Source organism: Hoplias malabaricus, chromosome 2, assembly GCF_029633855.1.
Source record: "Hoplias malabaricus isolate fHopMal1 chromosome 2, fHopMal1.hap1, whole genome shotgun sequence".
Classification (NCBI taxonomy): domain Eukaryota; kingdom Metazoa; phylum Chordata; class Actinopteri; order Characiformes; family Erythrinidae; genus Hoplias; species Hoplias malabaricus.
This window is the reverse complement of record NC_089801.1, coordinates 65,618,923-65,642,971: the sequence shown is the minus strand read 5'-3', so window position 1 is coordinate 65,642,971 and position 24,049 is coordinate 65,618,923. Positions and strand designations below refer to the sequence as shown.

Below are 24,049 nucleotides of genomic sequence, written 5' to 3'. Positions count from 1 at the left end.
TGGCATTGGTCATGGTGACTTTAGACTGTTTTGCAGCTGCTTTAAAATGTTATATATTGTTTCATGCTTTTCTCTAGAGATTATACCACATTGTGAATGTCTGCGAACAGAGTGCATGCACTTTAAAGTCATTCACTAAGTTTATGGTATTTCTACAAACTAATAAACATATATTTTTAATCATCAATAGATAAAAAACAAGACATATCTTATTTACATATTATCTTGTGTAGTAGTTAATGTTATATTTATTTATTTTACAACAGTGAAATAAAGTAATAAAGTAGAAAATAATACTAATACAAATATAACTACTACTGCTGCTAATACCACTAATAATAATAAACATAATAATAACAATAGTAATATTCATAATAATAATAATTATTATTATAATTATACCTGAATAATCAGTCTAGAATTTAAATTGATAATCTGGCAAAGAATTTGTGTCAAAAACTATTAAAATGCGTAAAATATTTCACAGATGAATAAAACAACAGTTAACTGTTAATTGTCATTTCAAACTTTAATTTTATTTGATTTTATGTCATTCAGTATTAAATTCGAATAAGTTAATTGGTTTATACATGTTTTCGTTAGTTTCAAGCTATATTAGCCTCATATTTCCAGAACAAACCTAAAGAGGCATATCTCACTAAACTGAACTCTTACCTTAAATGCACAAATGTGTAAAACACTACAGAAGTGGCCGTTTAATATTAAAGAAAGGGATTTTTTTCGAGGCTGTTTGTATAAGCTGAATATGGTCTTTTCTGGAGATCTGAGGGTGTTAGATAAGAACACTGGGGTATCGTGAAATTAACTGTCTCTGGTATTTGATTTGCAGGCCACAGAATCGTACCTGGTGCATGAAGAGGCGAGCAGAGGAGGCGGACTGGCTGAGTGTTTCCTGGTCCCCGACACTTACAGGGTACTCGTACACCTCTTTGTATTCTTTCTGTCTTTATGCTCGCCTAATCTGCTCTCTGCTCTCTCTCTCTTTCTCTCACTCTCTCTCTCTCTCTCTCTCTAGCATATACACTTGTGGTCAAGAGTATGGGGATAACTTAGTGCAGAAACTTTTATTAACAAATCAGAATTTTTAAGAAGTTCACAATAACAAAGACTAATCAGAGGAAATACATTATCACGTGTAAATAATTATGGCACTGATACCATGGGAATAATAACTAAGCTTGAGCTAAGCCCTTTTTTTTAAATTAAATAAACCAAGGCCTCCTTAAACTTTTATTATATGGAGCTCATTTAAATATACATTTACACATTAAATACATTTTAAAAGATAAAAAGAGAATGTAATATGCTTGTGTAAAAATGAACATATTTCATCAGTGGACACCCAGAGACACAAACAATACCAGCAAAATGTAGGATTTAATTTTTTTTTCTTTAATTTTCTCTATTGTCTACAGTGCCAAAGCCTTCAGGGAATGATTATTGTTGCATGTTTATTCGAACGCTGGGCAGATAATAATGGCACTTGAGGAATTAGCAGGTATTGGACTTTGATTTGAATGGCGTGAATGGGGCATTTGGCTAATTCGCTGTCTCGCCAGTGGAGCTGGACTTTGAGTCAGATAAACAAATGAGCAATTCATTCACAGGTGCCTAGATTTAATGCTTCATTCAGATTAATGAATGGGATATCTGATTTGGTCCACAACCCCAGTCTGAACTTGGCTGATGAGGTATGATATCATATCATGTGCAGTGCAGTGAGGTTGAGGTTCCTGGTCAGAAACCGGTGTTTGGAAATGTGAGTAAATGTTGTGGCGTGACTCTGTGTGTTATACTCATAGCTGGACTGCTCTTTAGGGCCACTTTATCTGCATAAAACATCATTGCCATTATTTAGGTGCCAGCCATATGGGAGGGATTAATGGTAAACATTTGTGCATGTGTGTGTGTGTGTGTGTGTGTGTGTGTGTGTGTGCTTGAAGGGAAAACCACATGCTCTAACTATATACGCTGTTCTTGTGTGTTTTAATGGCAGCATTACCCACTAAAACCACTAAACCCTAGTTCTTGTTTCTGGACCCCTACTTAGCTGGAGGCTGTATTTGTATGTGTGTGTGTGTATGTGTGTGTGTGTGTGTGTGTGAGAGAGAGAGAGAGAGAGAGAGAGAGAGAGAGAGAGAGAGAGAGAGAGTGCATGCGTGTGAGAGAGTGAGAGAAAAAGGTTTGCATGTGTAGGAATAAAGCCTTTCTTTTCTCGTAAAAAAATGATTATTTTTTATTTCACCTCATACTGTTATTGTGTTTAATGACTTGTGTGTATGAGAGTGCAGCACAAATATTCAGTGCAGCACAAAGAAAGAACTCTGTTTTTTGGGTTGGTGCCCTTGGGTGTGGTTAGGAAAGCGGGGTCCAAACACTCTCACCCCATTCTGCCCTCTCTCTCTCTCTCTCTCTCTCTCTCTCTCGCTCTCTCTCTATACTGGCTGAGTTGGGCCTGAGCCTAGAACTGTATGCTACCTAAACCCCTGCACACTCTCTCTGGCTCTCCTGCCTGACCTCATCCCAACCTTCTGCTCAAGTTTTCCTCAGGACGCATTTTTGTGCTGCAGTTAAACTCTTAAAGAGACACTAGGTAAGATTTAGTATTTTTGCTCCTGGGCTCCCCCTGTAGCTGCAAAGTGTAATTTGCTTTGACCACACTTTCCTAAAATCAAAGGGGAGGGGGAGGGGTGTTTTTCTACCCTCCTCCAAAAGTTACATAGTGCAGTTTCCGCAGTGCTGAGCCCGAAGTAGCAATAACAGAGCCTATATTCTCCCTATTACAGCTCAAGGTAGCACCACGATGATTTTGAAGCTGTAATTTTAGAGTATAAATACTACTTAGTGTTGCTTTAAAGCAATGGTTTAGCACCAATAACTTATTTACTGTTTTCTCTTGTACCTCAAATACGGTTCACCAGCTGAGCCATGATTTGTGCATAAAGTTTGTGGCTTTAGTTTTGCACTGGAAATAAGACACTAATGTAGCTAACAAGTAATGTATGTTTACAACCAGTCAATGGTCGTATAATACTGTGCTAACTACCTGAAAAGTCAAACTGAAAATAAAATGAACCCTTTTATAATGTGTTCATGTTCCTGTTGATATTAAACACAGTACACCATACATCTTCATTTTTAAAGTATGCTTCCACACTTCTGGTCAGTCTTAGAGTTTGGTTGAATATTCTGCTTCTCATCCAAACATTACCTCTTGGGTGGCAAATCCAGGAACTGCTTATCTGCTGAGGAATGGTTTGGTGGTGCTGCAGATCTTTAAAGGTCATATTAAAAAATAACACCAAGGTTTTCCAGCTTTATTTAATTAATTTATTTTATTTATTGTTTATTTATACGTTCCCCATTCCCTTTGTAATCTTCTCAGAACTATATCCAGACACTGAACAGTTTGTACTTAATATTGGCTGGAAATGAAATAAACGATGCATGCTCCCTGACGTTTGCACACTGCTGTATTTTATTTAAACCTGTGTTTGGAAACAATGAGGCATGTAAGTCCAAGGCCACATTCATCAGAATCTGTCAGATGCAGGCTGTTCTCCACATACAGCTGGGAGGATCAAAAAAAGTCCAAACAAATGTCTCTCCTATTACCCCCCACGGAGCAATTCAGTGACCACAATGGCACGTGCTGTTTTATTCCTGTAACTCTATAAGACTGTAAACTATAGTGGTGGTTAAATTGACACTCAGCTCAGTGGAGTTTTTCAGTTCAGAATTTCACGACGGGAGAAAAAGGTGTGTAAGATAAATCCAGTGGTGTGTGCGTAACGGTGGATCTGCGGTTGCCACAGAGAAACAGATGTGGGTTTAGTGGAGACCACCCTGTGGTACACTGATGCGGGCCTGTGTGAGTCAGAGAGAGAGTGAGAGAGAGAGAGAACTGACTCACTCTTTATAGCCTGTGATCATGGTGAACAATGCAGGCGTAAAAAGGTGCTGAAGGGTCTTGAGGGTTTTACTTACTGCCGAACACAAAACTCTGGGGAAAGAACACGAATCTGAAAACACTGTCACGGATTCTTCAACACAGACCTTTAATTTAGTCATTAACACAGAACCTCATTCACAAAGACACATAGCATGAGCGCTAGGTCCCTGCAGTTATTTAATCAAATTCTCCAGAGGTAAAACCCACCTGAAAGACCTTTCTCATGGGCTTTGTCTTAAAACATTTTAAAGTTTCTATACAAAATGAGCTCACCAAGAAAATTATAATGAAGATATAGCGAAAGATGGTAGCTTTCATCATAGAATTGACAAAGAATGAAACTGCCACTGTGCCTTTAGGAAAACCACTGGCAAATTCACTAAAAATCTATATATATATTAAATGTACAGAAAAGTGTTTCCTAAAAAACCAAACAAACATAAAAAAAACACACGTTAAAGGACTGAACTAACTGCAAATACAGCTTTACTCTAAAGGCTATCATTTATTTAGTCTGTGTGAAAACGAAGTAAACCTCACTCAAAGTGTGCTGTTGTTTTGATCTAGAAAAGGCCAGTGCTCACTTGACCTTTTTATAACCCTGGAAATATGTTTTTTTTTAATGTTCTGAATAAGTTACAGATAAATTATTGTAAAACTTTGAATATATCAATCAAATGTTGTGCCAATATCCACGCAGAGTTAAAGTGTCAAGTCATGCTAGGCAATAGCTAACTAGCCTTAATCTCAGGCTTGTGGCCTAAAAAAGCTAGAATTAGCTCAAATTGTTAAACTAGGAAATAATAAACATAACATTGTACTGGGGAATTGTACAGAGTTCTTAGAATAAAAAGTGTATTTTATATAGCACATTCCTTCAGGAGATACGCCGTAATAATAATGATTATAATAATAATAATACAAATTAAATATTAGCCTTAAAAAAAACTTCAAATAAAGGCTAATGGAGGTAACCGGAAAATTACGACCAAATCTCAGACTAAAAGTTGTTTTATCCTGTTTAGCTCACTATTAGCATGTCTCATTTTTGTAGCACATTTAACTGTGCCTTGTGAAAACAGCACTTTACAGCAAAGATACGGTTAAAGGCCCCCTGTTTAATTAACCTTTGTCCTAATAACCAAGTTAAAGGGCTGACGTTTTTCAAACTTTAATTCACAGCAAAGACTGTACTTAATAATGACCAGCTTTCTTGAAAACTAGGCTAAGTCCCTCTAAAGCTCATTGTTGTAGCCAGTAAATGTCCACTCGTAGTTTGTCTCATTTTGGAACCCACGAAATCGGGGTCTCGTGGCTGTTCGTGGTTCAGTGCTGGATGGTGTAGTTACACTTTAGCCTCGTGTCTTTGGGCATAAAGACAGACCGGGAGACAGACAGACAGACAGACAGACAGAGAGAGACAGAACGCTAACGTATTCATTAGTCAGAGACGAGGAGGAGAGCGAAGGAGCGAGAGGGAAAGTCTTTCCTCTCAAAGTTTTCGAGCTTTCACTTTCTGCCTCCGAGGCGGGGTTTTGGGGCTTCTAGCGTGGAGTAGAGGAGGAGGAGGAGAGGAGGAGGAGGAGGAGTGTTTCTCGCGTTGTTGCCTAAGCTCTAGCAATGCACCAGCACGGTTTACTTCCACTCGTCCACTCGGCGCTGCTCAATGTTTCACTCTGAACTCGCCATGTACTCTCCCTACTGCCTCACACAGGTAAAGCCCGACCACCTGGGACCGCCGGCTAACGTCGGCTCGATGTGCGCGTGTTGTATCTGAGAGAGAGAGAGGTGTGAGTGTTTCCGGACGTTGCGAGTTTCGTTCTTCTTCCCGCGGTTGCTCTTCTGTCTCGTCCTCTCTTCTTCTGCCACTTCTCGGGGGCACTTTTGCTTTTCTGCCCCTTTTACCCCCTCCCTCCATCCTTTCTCTTTTTTTCCTTCCTCCCCTTCCCTCCCGTGGCATCTTTCCAGTTTTGCGCCGCTTCGTTTCGGCGCACATGGGGCAAAATGGCGCTATTCTTCCAAATCTACACTTAATGCAAGAATGGATCAGTATAGCACATGAAAGAGGTTATTTGTCTTGTAAGAGAAGTGGAACTGTTTTGGTTTTTTGGCGCAGTATTACATTGAAATTCAATTTTCTGAAAGTGTGTTTACGGTACGAGCTCCTGTCTCACCGTTGAACGATGTCTGCGTTCAGATGTTTCTATGACTGCTCAGGCGTCTGTGCAGAAACGTTGCAGAACAGCTGAAGAACGTTTTTACAGACGCATTATTAATGTAAATATGGCTTTAAAGAGGCTTTTCGTTCTCGTTGTAGCTTCATTTTAGCGCGCGAGGATCAGAGGCTGCGCGGAGACCATCGTTTTTCAAATGTTTAAGTTGATCCTCGGCATTTTTTTTTTCTTCTGCCAAACTGTAGCGTTGCAAGTGTGTGTGTGTGTGTGTGAGAGAGAGAGACAGTGGATGGAGAAGAGTCAGAGAAGCAGCAGGACATTAGAGATAAGAGCGAGTGCAGTAACAGATTACGGCTTCAGCTCGGTCTGTTACCTCGCGTGCTCCCGGAGGCGCCTCTAACTGAGTTAACGTGACTTTACAGAGAGTGGCGTGAGGGGTGGTCTTCTAGATTTGTAGGTCTTTCTAATTTTGTCCATATTTTGTTTCCGTACATTTGGTCACTGAAATGTAACGTTTGTAAATGTGTATCTGTTTCTCTAGACGCACGAGCAAGACAAAGCTGTGTTGTGTTGTGCTCTTCAGTTCGGTGCTGGTGTGTAATGCGGAGGGTATGAAAGTCTGTGCTTTCCAGGTTTTGTTGATTTTCTGAATTAAAAATAATTGTTGAACACCTAACACTTTTCTGCACATTTTAACGCTTTTTTCGTACGGAGTTTTGACTATTTATTTGCTGAGTTTCGCAAATATAGATTTTTAACCAAATGGCACGTGCAAAAGTTCGTTTAATCAGTGAAGCCAAGGCACGTATTGCATTTCATGTTTTTTTTTTACAATTCAGCATGGTTACATTCAGTGTACGGACTCTAAGGGAGCTCTAAAATGTGTAGAAACGTGTTCCCTGTGAAACACGTGCAATAAGAAATCGAAAAGGGGTCATTTGACCGAGGCTGCGTGAACCTTTGCAGAGCTGGTCACTGTAGTTCCGTGTAAAACCTGCTGTATAACACGCTCCCGATACGTTGCTGATGTGTGTGGGGAATACACACTGTGAAAGTGTGACTGACTGTTGGAAGCGTGGCGCAGCGCTGGGGCTCCGGCGGAGGACGCGTGTTAAAACGAGACTGAAGAAAATGTTTGTCGTAGTATTTCTAAAGGATGCGTGGATATCAGATCAGAGATAAGCCTGGATGTATATAAAGATGTATATCTTGCATAAACCATGTGTTTCCTTAGACCTTCCACCGCTTGTTTATTTCTGTCCTCCATTTTCTACAACTAACGAACACGGGAAACTTTCCTCTCTGTGTCTTATATCGATTAAACTAGGATTAACAGCTTGAGGGATGGGGCTATAGCGCCTTTATATATATATATGTATGTGCTGTTCATAATATTATATTTTTATTTCTGATTTAATGTCCTGACTGTGCTCAACGGTTGGCAGCGTTTCAATCGTTTTTTTTTTGTCTTGTTCATGCTGTATTTTATTTATGACGTGTTTTAAGCAGTTGGACTCTTTGCTGAAGTCTTTTGTTTTGGAGGAAGAGTGGGTTACACTTGTGTCTGAACGAATCTTGGAGTGGATGAAGCTCATAAAACTCATAAATACAACATATGTTCATCCATATTTTTAAGTCTGTTTAAAAAGAGAGAGTGAAGAAAAGTGTGATTTGAACTGAAGTGTTGACCCAGGCTGACATGCGGCCTAGTCAGACAGAGCTGTCCCCTAAAATAAAACAAAACAAAATAAATTAAATGAAAAACAAACATGTACAGGATTCTTCAGTGTTAATATTTTTGCAGAGATCTGTGTGTTTTTAATTATCACACGTCTGCTGCTTTCTTGTGATATTTAACTATTGGTCCTTCTGGCATTTTATGTTAGGGTTTATTTCCATAAAACATGCCCTCTTCATGAAATAATATTATTTTAAAATGAACGTATATATTTTCAGAATTTGCAAAATGCAAAAACTCCAACAAAATATATATTTTAAAAATACAATTTTTTTCCTCAGCTTTTATCCGTACTCTTCCACTAAACTTTTACTGTGCACATATTTTTGTATTTTTAGTAATTATTTTTTTATACATTTTATATAGTCTTTTATTTTTTCTCTTGTTCTTCTAACAAATGGATTTCAGCTGGCTTTCTTTTGGCCTCAGTCTCTTGGCAGCGCATTTCTTGGTTGTGTTTTTTTGTCTCGCCCTCTTTCTCCAGGCCCTGTGCAGTCTGGGTCACTGAGCTGGAGCTTCTTTTCCCGCTCCAAAATTACATTCTGTTTGTTTTTATTTTTGATCACTGAGCAGACGTTAAGATTTTAAGCATGGAGTTTTTAAATAAAAACAAATGTCTGAAGACAGTTAAAAAGAGTAGGTGGGCAGTGCTTTCTTTATGCAGAGGTCCTGTAGGTACGTTGTTCTTGACTAAATTTGCAGTAAATCAACCAAGTACAACTGTGGCCTTAAAGTCCAGTCGTGGGCCCTGATGATACGCTACATTTTTCCAAAAATTTGAATGTTTTCAGGTTTTAATAAACTAACTAAAATTTGAAATTGAAAAAAATTTAAGGAAATTAATGAAACTTGAAACACTACAATTAAAATAGAATACGGAACAATTATTTTCTTTAATTAAAGCTCCAGAAGATATATCCTAGAGGATACCACCACAGTGACACAGTTTTTCTGGGAGAGGATCTTCCTCATTTATTCGAGGTGTGATTGAATTAGGCTGAATGACTGGGGCACAGTGTCGACTTGTGATTTTTCTGAACAATATTTCAAAGGTGATTTAAATGTGATTATTTTGTGTAATGCTTTTTTATTTTTTGCCAAGGACACAAGCACTTTTTTATTGAAAGATTGAAGATTCAAGGTAAAATGGCTGACTGACAGTTCACAAGCTCTGGTTCAGTTTCCCCACATAAAACTTGTTAAGAGAACACTGAATAATGTAGAACATTATTAAAGTTAAAATGCACTTATTTATGTTGTGATTTCTACCTGCAACACTTAAGTGTGGATATTGCTGGGGGGGAGTTTGTCCGTCTAGTCGTCTGTGAGCTCTTTACAAAATGCTAGATCTCAGAACAATGCAGTTATGATTTGCTTGTGTCCAGCCAAGAAAGGATATTAGTGAGGTGTGTTACTGGTGTTGGATGATAAGTTCTGGGGCACAGACACCACTGCAGCTCATCCGAAAAGAAACGGATAGGGTTCGTCCTGTTTCACCGCTCTACAGCCCAACAGCTGGGTGGATTTATACCCCTCTAGCCAACACTTGGCATTGGACTTCATGACCTTAGGTTCATGTGGAAGATCCACAGAATGCCACTGGTAATGGACATTATACAAGCCCTGTATCATCAAGTAGCTGAAGGTTTCTACACACTTTTTTATACAGTGTAACTAAAACACTGCTCCACATGACCCCAGTCCACACTTAATTGTCCCTTTTACTGTTAAATGAGGATTAAAGCCACTTAAATGTTGCTGAAAGTGCTGTCCTAATCTCTGTGATTATTCCCCTGCTCGGCTTGTCCTCTGAACCATATTCCAGCAGCACATGTGAATTGCATTAGACCTCGAAAAGTGAGATCAAATGTTGCCTCAGCCAGGGAAAGTAAATAACCTACTGCAAGTGATTTCATGTAATAAAGCTTGACAGAAAGATAAATGTCCTTTGTGCACAGATAAATACTTAAACTCAAGTGTTTACCCGAGGCTCCAGAAAGATATGGAATATTTAAACATTTTCTTGCTACACGTTGTGCCGACTTTTGGCTCACAGCAGATCAGAGAGAGCATCAGACCAGCTCTTTCTTTCCATTAATTACAATGAATTAGCAACAGCATCTTCAAAGCACGGGGTTTAATCCCACATTAGCAATGTATTATGATCTGAAAGAGCTCATATATTAACCCCTGACACCATCTCATCAGAAGTTATCCATGTGCGTATCCCATCATTGTCTAATAATTACATCCAGGATCAGTGTGTCGCACCATGTTCTGATTGGTCTAAAATGATGAAAATGTTTATAGTCCGTTTTCTCCATTTTAGTGAATGCTTAGTTTACTCAGTTGAACACAGCAACTGTACTCAAGGTGATTAATGGACCAAAATGAACTGAGTTATACTGCCCTATATTTCTTCTATAAAGTGACTATTTTGAAGATAAATGTTAGCGACAATATTTAACGAACATCTCGCAGGGCACATTTGGATTTGATTAATTACATGTAATTTTCCTCCCTTTTTATTGACGGTTTAAATAGGATTTTCTATTGTTTTTAATAAAAATCAAAATGGTTTGATAGATGTGTCTGTGAATTCTTAGAGTGCACAAGGACCCAAAGACATTTAAAGAACTTATCTCATATCTTTGTCTTGTTCCATGTACGCTGCTGGTGTTGTTGTAAAATAGCTATCGTTAATTTCTAACACATTAATACTGTAAAGAAAGCAGTCATGAATGTTTTATATTAATCTTTTTCAATGTAATTTAACCTCACTATCAATTTGAATGAAACTCTCAGGGCTCCAGAATGATGCAGTGGCCCACTCTCCCCTCATCACAAGCACAGTGAGAGGAGGCACAGGTGTCTGTTAGCTGGCATTGAAGATCAGGAGAGTTAGTGTTCTCCTCCGAGTGTGTTGAGCTGTCTAGTGGCGAGAGTTTAAAAGGAATGCTTAGTTAGGTTCACGGATTTCAGAGGAAGCATTTGGTAGCCCTCACTGTTCCAGGCTGGGAACAGTGTGTGTGAATGGGGAGTCAATGAGCGAGATATCAAGTGGAATTGCTGATAGAATATTGATTAAAACTGGGATACAATTAAAAAATAATTAAGCAGATATAGTTATTTATTAACAGTGCCTTTATATCTAACTGATCCCTGTTCTGACTGGCTGCCCTTCACTGACCTCTCAGTCTGATACACTTTTTACAACTTCAGCAAAAACGGGTGGCACTAAACTGCTCTAAGTGTTTTTGTGACATCACAAGACTAGTGAATTTAAAAAGCTAGTCAAGTTAATATTCACTGGAGTATTAGCTCATTGACGGGAAGCTGGTTTTGTTCCAGATAGCTGTAGCAGTTCTACTTCTTTTGTTCTTTTTTCCTTCTTTCGGTTTTCAGGTTTGTGTTGAGGAAATTAGCAGTGTTAGCGCTGTTAGCGAGGATGGAAAAAGGAGAAAGAGCAGCTTGAGAGAGAAGCATCCGGAGACTCAGATTGCTGTGTTTAATTGTGGTTAATTATTTAAAAAAATGAGCAGAAATGAAAGGAATGAGGCCACATGCGTGTAAACAATGAAGTCTGAATTATTAAAGCTGCTAAAAGCTTTTCTGGATGCAACTCGAGGGGAGCAGGTGGGGTCTTTAAGCATCGTGTGGGAGGAAAAACTTAACAAATGTGCTCACTTGCAAAAAAATCTGGCGTTTTGGGGGTTTGATACGGCCGGTGTGCGCACGCTGGGGGAATTGCACATTCTTTGCAGAAAACTAAGAAAAGTGATAACGTGTTAATTGCTGCCCAAACTGCTTCTGCATAACATTACAGGCCAATTATGTCGTGTTTTAGAAGAAAACTTATGAATAATTTATGAACAAGTGTAGAAAATTATTAATAATAGTGTTGAAGGAACTGTGGGTGATATGTCAGTAAATAACACCAGTATTTATCACAGTAATATTTATAAGGGATATTAAAATGGCACATCCTTCACATAGTAGATCAAATCTCTGATTAACAGTCCTAATTAAACGCTCCGCAAAATACACAGAAAACAAATGAAGAATCATTGACTCACATTAAAAGTAATGAATGCTTTTGTCTTCTCTATTTGGGAGATTTGGCTCCACGAGGCTTTGTTCCGGTAGTGACGATGTAATCAGGACTGAGTAGGACTCTTTGTTAATAAAACATGCTGTTATTCAGTATTTTTGAAACAGAAATGATATCTGAAATGCTCTTAGAAAAGCGTAATCTGATTTATTCCATCACAGTAATAACATATGATATCCACCCCCTTGTGTGAAATCACAGAAATGTTTCCACTTTTTACAGTGCTGCTTTGTAAGCAGTAAACATGTGTATTATATGTTCTTCTTTTTCATCTTATATGCCCTTGTTAAAACAATTTTTTAGGTTACATTGGTTTTCTTCCCTCTGGTTTTGTTTGGCTCCTCTAATGTACTGAAAGCATGTTAAATCAAGTGCTAAATTGACACAGCTCCAGAATCCCAGTTAATGGATGGAACATAGCAGATGTCACACTCAACCATTGGTCTTTATGTACAAGATAGATTACTGATGCCTTTGGTGAATCAGACACTATATATATATATATATATATATACGTTCATTTAAATAGCAGTGATTATCTCATATGGGTCAAAGCTGATTGAATAATTCTGGTTTATTCTGGTTCCAGGGGTGACACAGGAATTTAAAATCTTTAAAAAAAAAAAAAAAAAACTCCCCCTAAGGAAACTCTTGTTTTTATTGGAAGGAAGCTCTGGTTTATTATTCTAGGAGCTGATTGTACTCCTGGATTGTATCTAAAAGAGACAAAGAAAACAGGCTGAGAGAAAGCATTCACTTCTGTCATTCAGGGACTTACATGTCCCCTAAGACATAAAACGAAATACCATAATAGCACATAAAACATCATGTGTGATGCCTCTGAATTTACCTCAATTCACCATAATCTTTGCTTGGCCATTTAAGGCCAGAGATAAGTATTAAAATATGAATAAATATAGTGCAGTAGACGATTTCTACATGAGCTGTAGACTTGTACTGTGCTGTAATGTCGGTTTCCGAAATGTGAGGGTGGGTTTAGTTAGGATGAGGAAATATGAGTCATTCATAAAATAATAATAATAAAAAAAAATGGGAGAGAAAGTAACTGGAGTGGGGTCGTTTAGAAATGTAGAGCCATTCACAAATAGAGAGGAAGGGAGGGAGAGAGAGAGAGAACTGTATCACAGTGCAGGTACATTGTGTTCTCTTTTATCAATTCAGACCCTGCATCACCAGCATGACTAAAGATCAGCCCACCTCTAAACAGGACATGTTTGAAAGTAGGAGAGAGGGAGAGAACTTTTTTATTATTATTGTAAACAAACAGTTATTTACTAGTTGTACCGAACTTTAAAATGATTTAAACAGTCCCACGTTTCTCAGCGCACTGACTGAACCTGCGCACAGATTGTAGCCAGGCCTTGTGTATATTTACCTCAGTCCTCTTTCTTCAAGACGAGACATCTCACGTTGGCCTCTTTACCGACAGATACGGTTCAGACCCGAGCTTTTACAAACCGGGCCCAGGCTGATATTCTCAGCACAGTTAGAGGTCCTCAGAACCCTTGGGGTGGGTTTGTAATGACGGTGTTATTCACCGATTTGTGCTGCCATGTTTTTTTTTACTTTTAAATGAATAAATAAATCCTTCATAATTAAAAATATGAAGAGATAATTGGTGCATTACATCCTTACAATAATATGTCACAGATGCTGGTCAGCACCACAGAGACCATTCACCAGTCTCCTGAGCCTGCACTGGAGCGGAATGGCACAGAACGGCCCTCGCAGCCATTGGGCTGTAGAGTGGAAAAGAAGCATATCTGGGCTTCTGTGCACTGGTTTTATCTGAATACTGAGTTTTGTCTAATAGGAAACAAATGTGTTTACCAAACGCAGCACATTTGCATACAACTGAATATGAATATAACATTTTGCATGTTTTCTTTTACCCCCACCTCCAAACTTGTCTCTTCATTTTTTTAACTATTCACCTTATAATAATTGAATATTGTATCACTGTCCAAAGAAAAACATGTATGAAAAAGGAAAAGTAATTTTGGAGCATTTCTATTGATCCATTAATAATTCACAGTGTGAACGACAGCTGCTGTGTCCAAATAATTAAGTAAACTAAAAATCAACAAAAAATGGAGATACATATTACAAGTGATAGTCTAGATAAAATAACCTTACCCCTGTCTGAAGTTTGCTTCTTTAGTTTGGCGCTGGAGCTCTGAGGCTAATGTGGCTAATCAATAATGGAAGCTAAGACTCCACCAATTAACACTGTGCAAAATGCGTGCCTAAATAAACAGACACTTGCTTCAGACAGTGTGGGGTTAAGTAATCTCAAGGAGACTTGCTTATGTGGCTTCTGACAGTGTGTGACATACGGCATGGCCAGAAGTCATAAACTTCCATCGTCAAAACCAAAAAGTGTGCTGTTGCCATGGTGACTGCTCCACACAAGTCCACACAAGCCTCCTGACAACTTGTTACATACAGACACACACACACACACACAAACACACACATTATACACACATTACACAACTCCTAATCACTTCAGTGTGTGGAACCCTTTCGTAATAGATCCTTTCATAACAGTTACTTCATAGATTATTGTGCTCTCAGCAGCTGAACAGTGTTATTGTGTTTTTCCTCCATTCCAGTAATTGCAGGATATGGATGGGGCCTTGTTACCACAGTTTGTGACAGGTATAAAGTTAGACGGGGTTGGACAGAACTTACAAAACATGATCAAAAATCCCATTGAGGGCTGCAGGGCAGCCTCGGACATGTCATCAGAAGATCACTGGTCCGATCCCAAGTGATTCCTCAGACATCCGAGGCTCCTAATCCTAGAGAGCACAGTTGTTCTCGCACACTGGGTGGGTGGGATAACCTTTGCTCTCCTGCTTCTTTACACTCACAGCTCTAGCCTGTATGAGCATCTACCAGCTAATGTGACAGAACTGGGCAGTTTGCATTCTCCTCCAGCATGTTAAGTAGTTGCGTGGGGATGTGTTAGCGGTAGTTTGAAAAGAAGTGGTGGATTGGCTTCATATTTTCAGGAGGAAGCACATGCTCCCCCCAGCCCCCACCCTCTGGGAGACTCATTGGTGGGTGGTATTCATCTCCAAAACAGAACAAATCAATGCTTTTGCAGTGCTTTTCCTTGATGAAACTCATAATGAAATCAGTGATGAATGAATTCTTCTCACTTGCCATTTTCAAACTACTTAATTTCTAGGTTATTTTGTTGAATTAAATGAAAATGCTACTTTTAAAATGTCAAATACTACACAACAGTTCCCATAAAATCACAAAAGAGTGTGAGAATGTTTGAATTCTGTATTGCAATTATGGGTTAAAAGCTTTAAAACTTATTTGTACACCTGATTATAAGAATGTGATCTAATTAGCCGGGAGCTCTAGCCACATTGTGTAAAGCTTGTCCCACATGGTAACAGTTACTGTAAGTCAGGGGTGTACCGCTCCAGTCCTGGAGGGTCGGTGTCCAGTAAAATTAGGTGATTCTCTGCCTAAAAACACTAAACCCACTAAACCTGGTAATAATAGGTGAGATGAATCATGTGTGTGAGAGCAGTGAAATGTACAGCACAATGCTGGAAAGTGGCCCTCCAGGACCGGAGTTGTGCCTCCCTGCTGTAAGTGAACCCATTTGTGGGAGGAGCAAAGTTAAAGAAATCTCCTGTGTCAGATCTGTGTTAACATTATTGTTTTTATTGTTGATTATTTGTGAATTCTGTGAAAGTACAGATGTAAATACAGTGTATTGATGGTTAAAGAGGTTCAGTTGCAGTCATTCCCCTGCTGTTTGGATTGTTTTGATGTGGTTATGGACACTAAATAGCAACCTCAGTAGTGAAGTGGTTAGGAGAGCCTTGTAAAATAAATCTGTTTTTTTTTAAGTGCCATTCTACCTGAGTGGGTGATGCAAGTGTTTGTGTTTGGCAAATAAATGGCGTGTGCTTGTGTGTGTGTTTGTGTGTGTACACCAACACTGTATCAGGCATGCCTCTGTATTGATAGAACACATCCAAGGTCATTTATTTCTGTCCTAAAAGGTGTGTGTGTGTGTGTGTGTGTGTGTGTGTGTGTGCTTGTCAGACGTGTGGACAGCTTGCTTTAAAGTCAGTTGCTGTCACTGCCAGAGAAGCCGACACAGATCAGTCCGTGCTGTTATGCTGCTGTGAATGTGTGACACTAAAAATGTCAGGGGCTTAAGTGAGAAAGCTGCTAATCATTGTGTGGTTCAGGAGAGTTTTAAAAAGTGTTCTCTACAGGCTGTGTGTACTTACTTTAAGAGTAGTGTTCTACTCTGGAGACTGTACTCTGATGTATTTTAGATGGATACTCATAGCTGCCTTTTTAAAAGTGCAAATTTGCTGTTTAGATTTCAATAAACAGATACTAAAGAGCGTGTAAATGGTTGAGGACTGCAGCAGCAATAAACTACTTAAGGTGGAACGTTACCCCCCAGGATGTGTTCCCACCTTGCGCCCAGTGATTACGGGTAGGCTCTGGCCCCACTGCAACCCTGATCTGCGTAAGGGTTACAGACAATGAATGAATGAATGTTACCGAGCACCATTTATGGTGGAAACTTCTTCACAATTTAAAGTGGGAAAAAAATGAAATATTATTACAGCACAATTTAAATCAGTACTTGAGTGCAGAGCTTTAAGGTGGAACTGAAACCTTAAGGTGGAATGGGGTTGATGGGTTTGTAATTCTTGTTTGTCATTAAAAATAACATGAAATGACTAAACGACATGTGTTTCTGTTGTGTGCTCCAGCTGTGTCTGGGAGACTGTTGCTAACTTTGGTTCACACTGCCCCTAGCACTTCCTGCGGTGCATTACAGTTACAAATTAACGAGGCATCGACAATAAAATTCCAAGTCAACAGATGTTTGTTATTGATTGTTTTCAATTGTGCCGACTAATGGTTGCAGCCCTAGTCAGAAAACCATGGTCATGAAGAAGATGTTGCTGTGTTTCAGAAGGGTCTGGTTGAGTAAAGAGTACAAGGAGAGTGCTGAAATGACTGGAACTGGGTTAGGAATCATCCATCGCTTTATTAAAACCTTAAACAGTCACCTTTGCCAGAGAAACATGGTCGAAACAAAAAATCGGAGGTCTTAGCTCACTTAAAATGCTTGGTTCCACAGTCCCATCATCGAAACAATATCTCAGCCAAATATTAATGCAACACAGAAATAAACATTGTGACATTGCATGAGGCTGTCGAAACAGTGCCACGGCGACTGCGGTGAATGCGTAATCAAAGCTGAAGACGGTCCAACAAAATGTTAGTGTGTGCAGCATTTTCTGGGGCCAGGGCTGTGTATAATACCTAAATATAGACATAAAGATATGAAAATCTTTATTACGGTCCATAATCTTGCAGCAATGCATAACAATGTAGTACTGAAGCCGTGGTGAAGTGTTGGATCTACGTGGCATCATCCTGCATAAAAATGTGGACAGGATCTCTCACCTGACCTTTGGTACAAAGTGGGCAGATAAGGGAGTGCAGGCCTTGTGCCAGGGCAAGGGGAAAATCTGTACACTGTTGCGTAATGTACAATATCTTTACCTGATCTGAACCCAGAGCAAGAGCCATAGCAGCTGCCAGAGACTGAGAGAAAGAAAGAGAGAGAGAGAGTATAAGTTTCACAAAGTGGAGCATACACAAATGTTCCCTGCAGTGTATGGTGTCTATTTGAAGCATAGTTTTTCCATACGAGTGTGTGTTTTGCATTAGCTGGATATGCAGGCTAACCCCTAGCCACCATCTTTGGAATTAAAACAGCTTTTTTAAAGTTTGCGGACACTTCCCAAACGCAGGGTCATTAGTGTAGGCGGATGCTTGTGCACTCCTTAGCAAAGGTAAGCAACCGGTGGTGAATAAATTAAATGTGGTTAGAGAGAGAGAGAGAGAGAGGTGGGGGGCAAAGGGAGCTGCGAAGGCAAATGGTCGCTCATGTCGTATTTTCTGTTTTGGCTCGATAGCCATAGCAACTGAGTGTGCACAAGCGCACCTGCTCATTCACGACCAAGCTGCAAAGTCTTATAAAACGCTGTTGAGGCCAGGGCCACAGTTTTATAGAGCTGCGGGGTAAATGGGCAAAACGACAGAGCTGCTGAAAGGCTGTCCGTGCGGATGTTGTAAGATTCAGATGTGTTGTGTGAGGCTGTAAAAGTATGTAGTAGTACAACAGGACATTTGATGGGACTCAAAGACAAAGGCCTAACCTCTGACCCTGTTTGAACTGAACTAGGGCTTGACCGATATATTGTTTGACCAATAAATTGAAGTAAAATTGACCAATAAAGAAGGAGTTCATCATACTCACGAATATTAAGATAGCAGTTTTTATAAGGTGCTTTTGTCTACGAGTTTATTTTCTGTTTACGAGTTTATTTTTTCGTCTACGAGTTTATGAGTTTCTGCTGTTTATTCCAATCTAATCTCTTATTAATTTGAGTGGACATATATTTATTTGAATGTGTTTGTGTCACCCTGTGAAGGACTGGTGCCTCCAGGGTGTGTTCCCGCTTTGTGCCCAGTGATTCTGTGTAGGCTCAGACCCACCATGACCCTGAACTGGATAAGCGCTTACAGACAATGAATGAAGGAATGGATATATTTAATTCACAACTGACAATCATTTCAGTGAGATAACTCCTCAAAACTGCTATAATCATATACTTTTGAGTTTTTTGTGTAGATTTCTGCTCAGTCGTCAGGCTCAGGTGTGTCATGGCTGAGGAAAACGTAAATAAAGACATTCCGAACTTCTGCCCTTCCACTATAATTCCTTTAGGGGGCAGCAGTGAGTAATGTTTATAAATTATTATTATTTGAGCTGTATCTACATTTACGAACAAAATATTTAATGAGAAAGTTTGGTCTCTAATATACGTTTATAGCTAAAATGTCTTGATTGTGAGAGGGATACACACAGTGGGTTTACACTTAATCCCAAATCAATGACAATAATCTTTTAAATGAATCCATAACAGCAGATAAATATCCGCACGCACGCAGTCCCAGATTAGCATTAGCACATATCAGCAAAGACATAACCTCTAATCATCTGAATTTCTCTCCCTATGTAACCTACACAAGCCCCCTTCTCTAGAGCGAGGCTGGAGCATTTGCTTGGCCACAAACAGAGGGGTTGTGGAGAGGAGGGAGGGGATGGTGGCTTTTAAACGAGTGGAGAGAGGGATGGTGGTTTTGTAAATGAGCGGAGGGGTAGGCGGCAGTTTATAAAGATTTGGAAAGGAGGGATGGCGGTTTCCAAACGAGTGGAGGGAGGAGGGGAGGCAGGCAGGGAGGGAGAGCGGTTTTTAAACGAGTGCAGGGAGAGAGAAGGTGGTTTTGGGGTGGGGTGTGGAAGGGATCACTGTTTATTTACTTATAGGCTGCAGCCGTAGACGCTTAGGGAGAAGAATGGGTGGCAGGGGGCCAAGCACCAAGCGAAGGGAAATGTGCACATAGGAGGGAGAGGGGAGGGTGTGGGTATGTGTTTGCGTATGTGTGTGTGTGTGTGTGTATGTGTATGTGCGTGCGTGTGTGTGTGTCAGTTTGAGTTTGTGTGTCTCAAACACACTTAACATTAATCATGCTGATGTAGGCATTCCTGTGGTTCTCTCTCTCTCTCTCTCTCTCTCTCTCTCTCTCTCTCTCTGTGTCTCTCGTACAGAGCCACAGGTTGCCACTATGCCTGCAGCGCCGTGCAGAAATAAAAGTTAAAAGTAACAGCACGAGAGATGTAAACTGAAACGATGAAATGCGATTGTGCTGCTGTTGCAAAACTTTGCATATGGGTGTGTGTGTGAACTAAAGTGTGTCCTCTCTCCACACAGACATAATCCTGCCATGAATTGAATCCATTCAGATGTTTAGATTATTTCCACATGAATAAATCATTTTCCATCAACAGATCACTTTCAGGTTTACGGACTGTGGGCAGTAATGTAGGCACCGTTGAGGTAATGTAGTTCTCTCATTCTGGGTAGCCTCCGGACCCTCGGTGACCCTGACCACGACAAAGCCGCTCTAGAAGATGAATGAATGAATAAATGAATGTTGACCAACCTCTAAGGCACAATCCCATTTCTTAATTTTATCCCCACCCCTTGTTTTTGAGTATTTTTTTGCCCCTTGAGTTAAGATGTGTAGTGGTTAAAATCTTCCCCTTCAAAACTGGACAACCCTTCAAGAGCCTGATATGTCATAAGAACTCATAAAAACAGAACAATGCAGAACAAACAGAGCATTCCCCCAGACGAACAGTGGTGCTCTGTAGCAGCTCTGCCAGTCTGCAGTGATATCAAAGTTAAATTTATGGGATCGTATGCCTTCAGAGTTCAGCAATCATGTATTATCACCCCCTCTTGACCCCCTTTGATGTGAATCTGAATTCAGCTTCTCATTCAGAAGGTTTTTGGTCAAAACTTTCTGCAAAATGTATAAATGTTGCAGGTGCTACAATGTAATTACTTCACAATTTTAGAAGGAACAGGAAATGAACTGGTTAACTATCAGGACATCAGCATACTACTAGTAATGTTTCATGTCTGTTATGAAGAAAATGGACATAATACACTGAGACATTAAACTAACATGATACAACGGTTATTATAGTTTTTAAAAGAGAAAATACTTACATTTGTGGGTCTCTCTGGTCGCTTGCGCAGCCATTTTACGATTTATCGTTCACAGGATATTTATTATACCATTTGAAGTGTGCTTCTGAAAGGCTGTTTCACCCTAAACCTTCACCCTACCCCTCTATCGGAAAAAGAGTTGAGACAACCTACCCCTAGGCAACTCAGAGGAGAAGGGCTAAGAGCTAGGGGTAAAGAGTGTAGTGGGCAGATGAGTAGTGAATGGTGGTCTCTGACTTCTGCACATTTTGTCATGCTACAGCTACAATGGAGTGACCAAGACATTGTAAAAGTGTGTGTGTTTGTGTGTGAGCAAGAGATAGAGGGAGAAAGAAGTATTTTCATTTTATGAGGACATGTCCGTCCCCTCTCGCTGACCTTTGAAGTGTGCTTGGGTAGTAGCTCTATAGCAGGCCGTCTGTACAGTGGCTTATAGAAGTGCACTGATGGGATTCTAGCTCTGTGGCTGAGTGCCAGGTATCATGCTTCACTCCCCAGTTTGTGTGTGTGTGTGTGTGTGAGAGAGAGAGAGATTGTGTGTGTGTATCTAGCCCGACTCCTCCGTTATGTGTGTTGACTGCCTTTCACGGAGGTGGTGAAATCCAGACGCTAACCTGAAGGCACCATGCCGTTAGCATATGGAGAGCTGCCAGCTTCTCACTGATGCTGCCACTACGGCAAGCCCAGAGGGACAGGATTCAAAAGGATGTATGAAATGACACGGCTGGGACTATTTAGATTGGTCAGGTGAGAATTTTAGAAAGTAGGCCATGTTTGGGCTTTTACATTCTAGGTGCGTTATTTATTTCCATGTAGCATTTTAAAAATTTGACACAAATCAGGAATGTGTAGGAATTAAAAAAAATTGTCCGTCATATTTAGCATTTAGCATGAAAAGGAATTTTGCCAAGTTTCCAGGAACAAAATGGAGAACCCATAACGTCTAAACACATTTAAAATAGAGGTGATTGGGCAAGTGCTACAGCTGACTGATTAGGAGGGAAAATGCTGGAGAATTTAAACTAAAACAAATTTAAAAATATAACAAAAGATTGTAGGGTCTACAACAGAGGTCGTTAAATCCAGACCTTTGATCCAGGTTTCACGCTGGGATTTTTACATACCGACTAGTCATTGTAAAATCATGACCTGGAACCTGGTTCAAAGGTCCAGATCTGATGATTTCTGGTCTACATTGTGTGATTGTGTGAGTGAATGTCTTCAGACCCATCATGACCCTGGATAAGCGCTTACAGACAATGAATGAATGAATGGTCTACATTTTTAAGTTGCTGGTGCAACATTTTCTCTGGTAGATAACCGAGTCACAAAGAGGAGTAAACTTGTACATTTTAAAAAATATAAAATAAGTTTTTGACTTATTTTCTCCCAGATTTAGTCCTCACATTTCATGCTGTTACCTGCAATTCAACGGTAACACACTGTGCAGCTGAGGACAAGCACATGTGTTGTATGACCAAATGTGTTTTAGGGAGAGTTTCTGAATCAGGTGCTTCAAACTCAAGTCCACACTTCTTCTCAAGACCTGAGCTGAGTTCAGTTCCAACACTGTAATCCACTTCCTCGGTTTTTGTTTCTCCACCCACCGATGATACAGGGATAAACAAACTGCTGTTACTGAATGTAACATTGCTTTATAGTCTTGTCACATTTGCTTCCCCAAGAGTTGCTGCTGAAGCGTTTTGGCATTAGTCACGAACTGAGAGGGTTTATGTGGAATTAGATGCTGTATGGTGGCAACATGGATTTTTCTGTGGAAGTGCATAAAAGAGCTGGAGGGAGATGTTAGAACAAGCTATGGTCATGTTGGACAGCCCACTGTGATGTCATAATGCATGCTGTCCATTGACTGATTGATTATAGAGAACTGTGTGATGTCATAATGCTAAATTCCAACTAGCTGCGAGGATAGTGAGTGTGTCTAGGTCCATAGGTAGCTGCCTTATTATTAACCACTGCCTATATAGACAATTGTAAAATCAACATCCAACCTCATAAAGGTGATGACATCACCACTCATCCATCCTCCCACTGCATGAAAATGATGTTTGTGGCATGTTAGAGTCCAGCGTTGCTATGAATGTTTTCTGCATCAACATCAGAGTCATAGATAATCGATTAGTGTCAGGAAAGTGTCATGGTTTAGCCCACTTTTTACAGAAGGCTTAGATCATATGATACACATTTGGAAATGTTGCAGAGTCCTACTGATCTTAAGAACAACGGAGATAAGTAGCCAATGTGCCTCGTGTCATGCTGACCACAGCCCCAGAAAACAAGTGGAGCACATTCCTATTTTTTTCCTTATTTATTTATGTAATTCACACATGACCACTTCCAGCTCCACTGTAATGCTTTATATGAGGTTCTGGGATCATTCTGGAGCTTCTTTAGCTCAGCACACCCACAGACAGCATTGTGACTTGTGCTGAAGAACCTACTCTTCTTTGGTTCCTGCTGGGAATGGAATTTTCTGGTTCAGGAGCCAAATAATGTTGGTGGAAATGCACCAAACTGTTCAAAATTAGGTTCGCCAAAAAGAACCCAACCAGATTCATTTTGGTGTAAAAAAGTTAACAGTCATCCCAGCTATCACAATCACCTGAGAGTTTACTTCCCTCAGCTTACACTCAATTCAGCAGGCAGAACAACCTGCAAGAGTTTATTTATTTGGATTGTGCACCTGTGTTAGTTTTTGCTGTTTTAATCATATTTGCTATTATTTTGCAGTGTAAAAAGCTCTGAGAAAGAAACATTTTAATTTAGTACTTCAGTGACACTATCCCTAATGAAGAAAATCTCAACCTTATAAAAATCGAAGACATATCTGGGTAGGAACCAAACAAATTACAGACTTTTAATACCGTCCAATTGACCTTTCCTTATCAGATTATTCATTTACTATCTACTTTTTTTGTAATGGAGGAGAGTCATCCATATTTTAGAACATTAACCACCACAGAAATTCAATGTTTAATGTTAGTGCTCCACTGGCTTTGGGTTGGACTCTTTTTTTCTCCTCCATTATTGTGTCTGGAAGCATATAGCCCTGGGGTGGGAGGCAGTGATATGCACATATTGGATTTCTTAGCGGGATGTGAAGGAATGTTAACCATATTATACTACTTAGAGGTGCTGTGAGTTGCCAAGTCCTATCAGGGAGAATGTGAAGCACTTGGACGATTTAATTCTCAATCTCCTTCCTCTTAAATTATGGCTGTAAAATGCATTAAACTTGTATGGTTGCTAGATATTAGTGTATGTGTCTATAGATTACACTTTAAGTGCAGAAAATGCATTTGGCATTAAGTGATTGCATGTATATCTTGTGATTGACACTGATACGTCAGAAAAGACCTA

General features: G+C 39.7%; 1 protein-coding gene across 11 annotated transcripts in view; it reads left to right on the top strand.

Moving 5' to 3' along the window:
* LOC136686865 (nuclear factor 1 X-type-like) overlaps positions 1-24,049 on the top strand; it is a 125,008-nt gene that overhangs the window by 10,805 nt on the left and 90,154 nt on the right. For 10 of the 11 annotated variants that reach the window (XM_066660911.1, XM_066660910.1, XM_066660909.1 and 7 more), the window contains exon 2: positions 851-934. In XM_066660911.1, the coding sequence (XP_066517008.1) occupies positions 851-934 (84 nt within the window). Of the gene's footprint in view, positions 1-850; positions 935-5,569; positions 5,688-24,049 lie in introns of those variants that run through there. The other variant, XM_066660904.1, reaches the window with a different exon arrangement.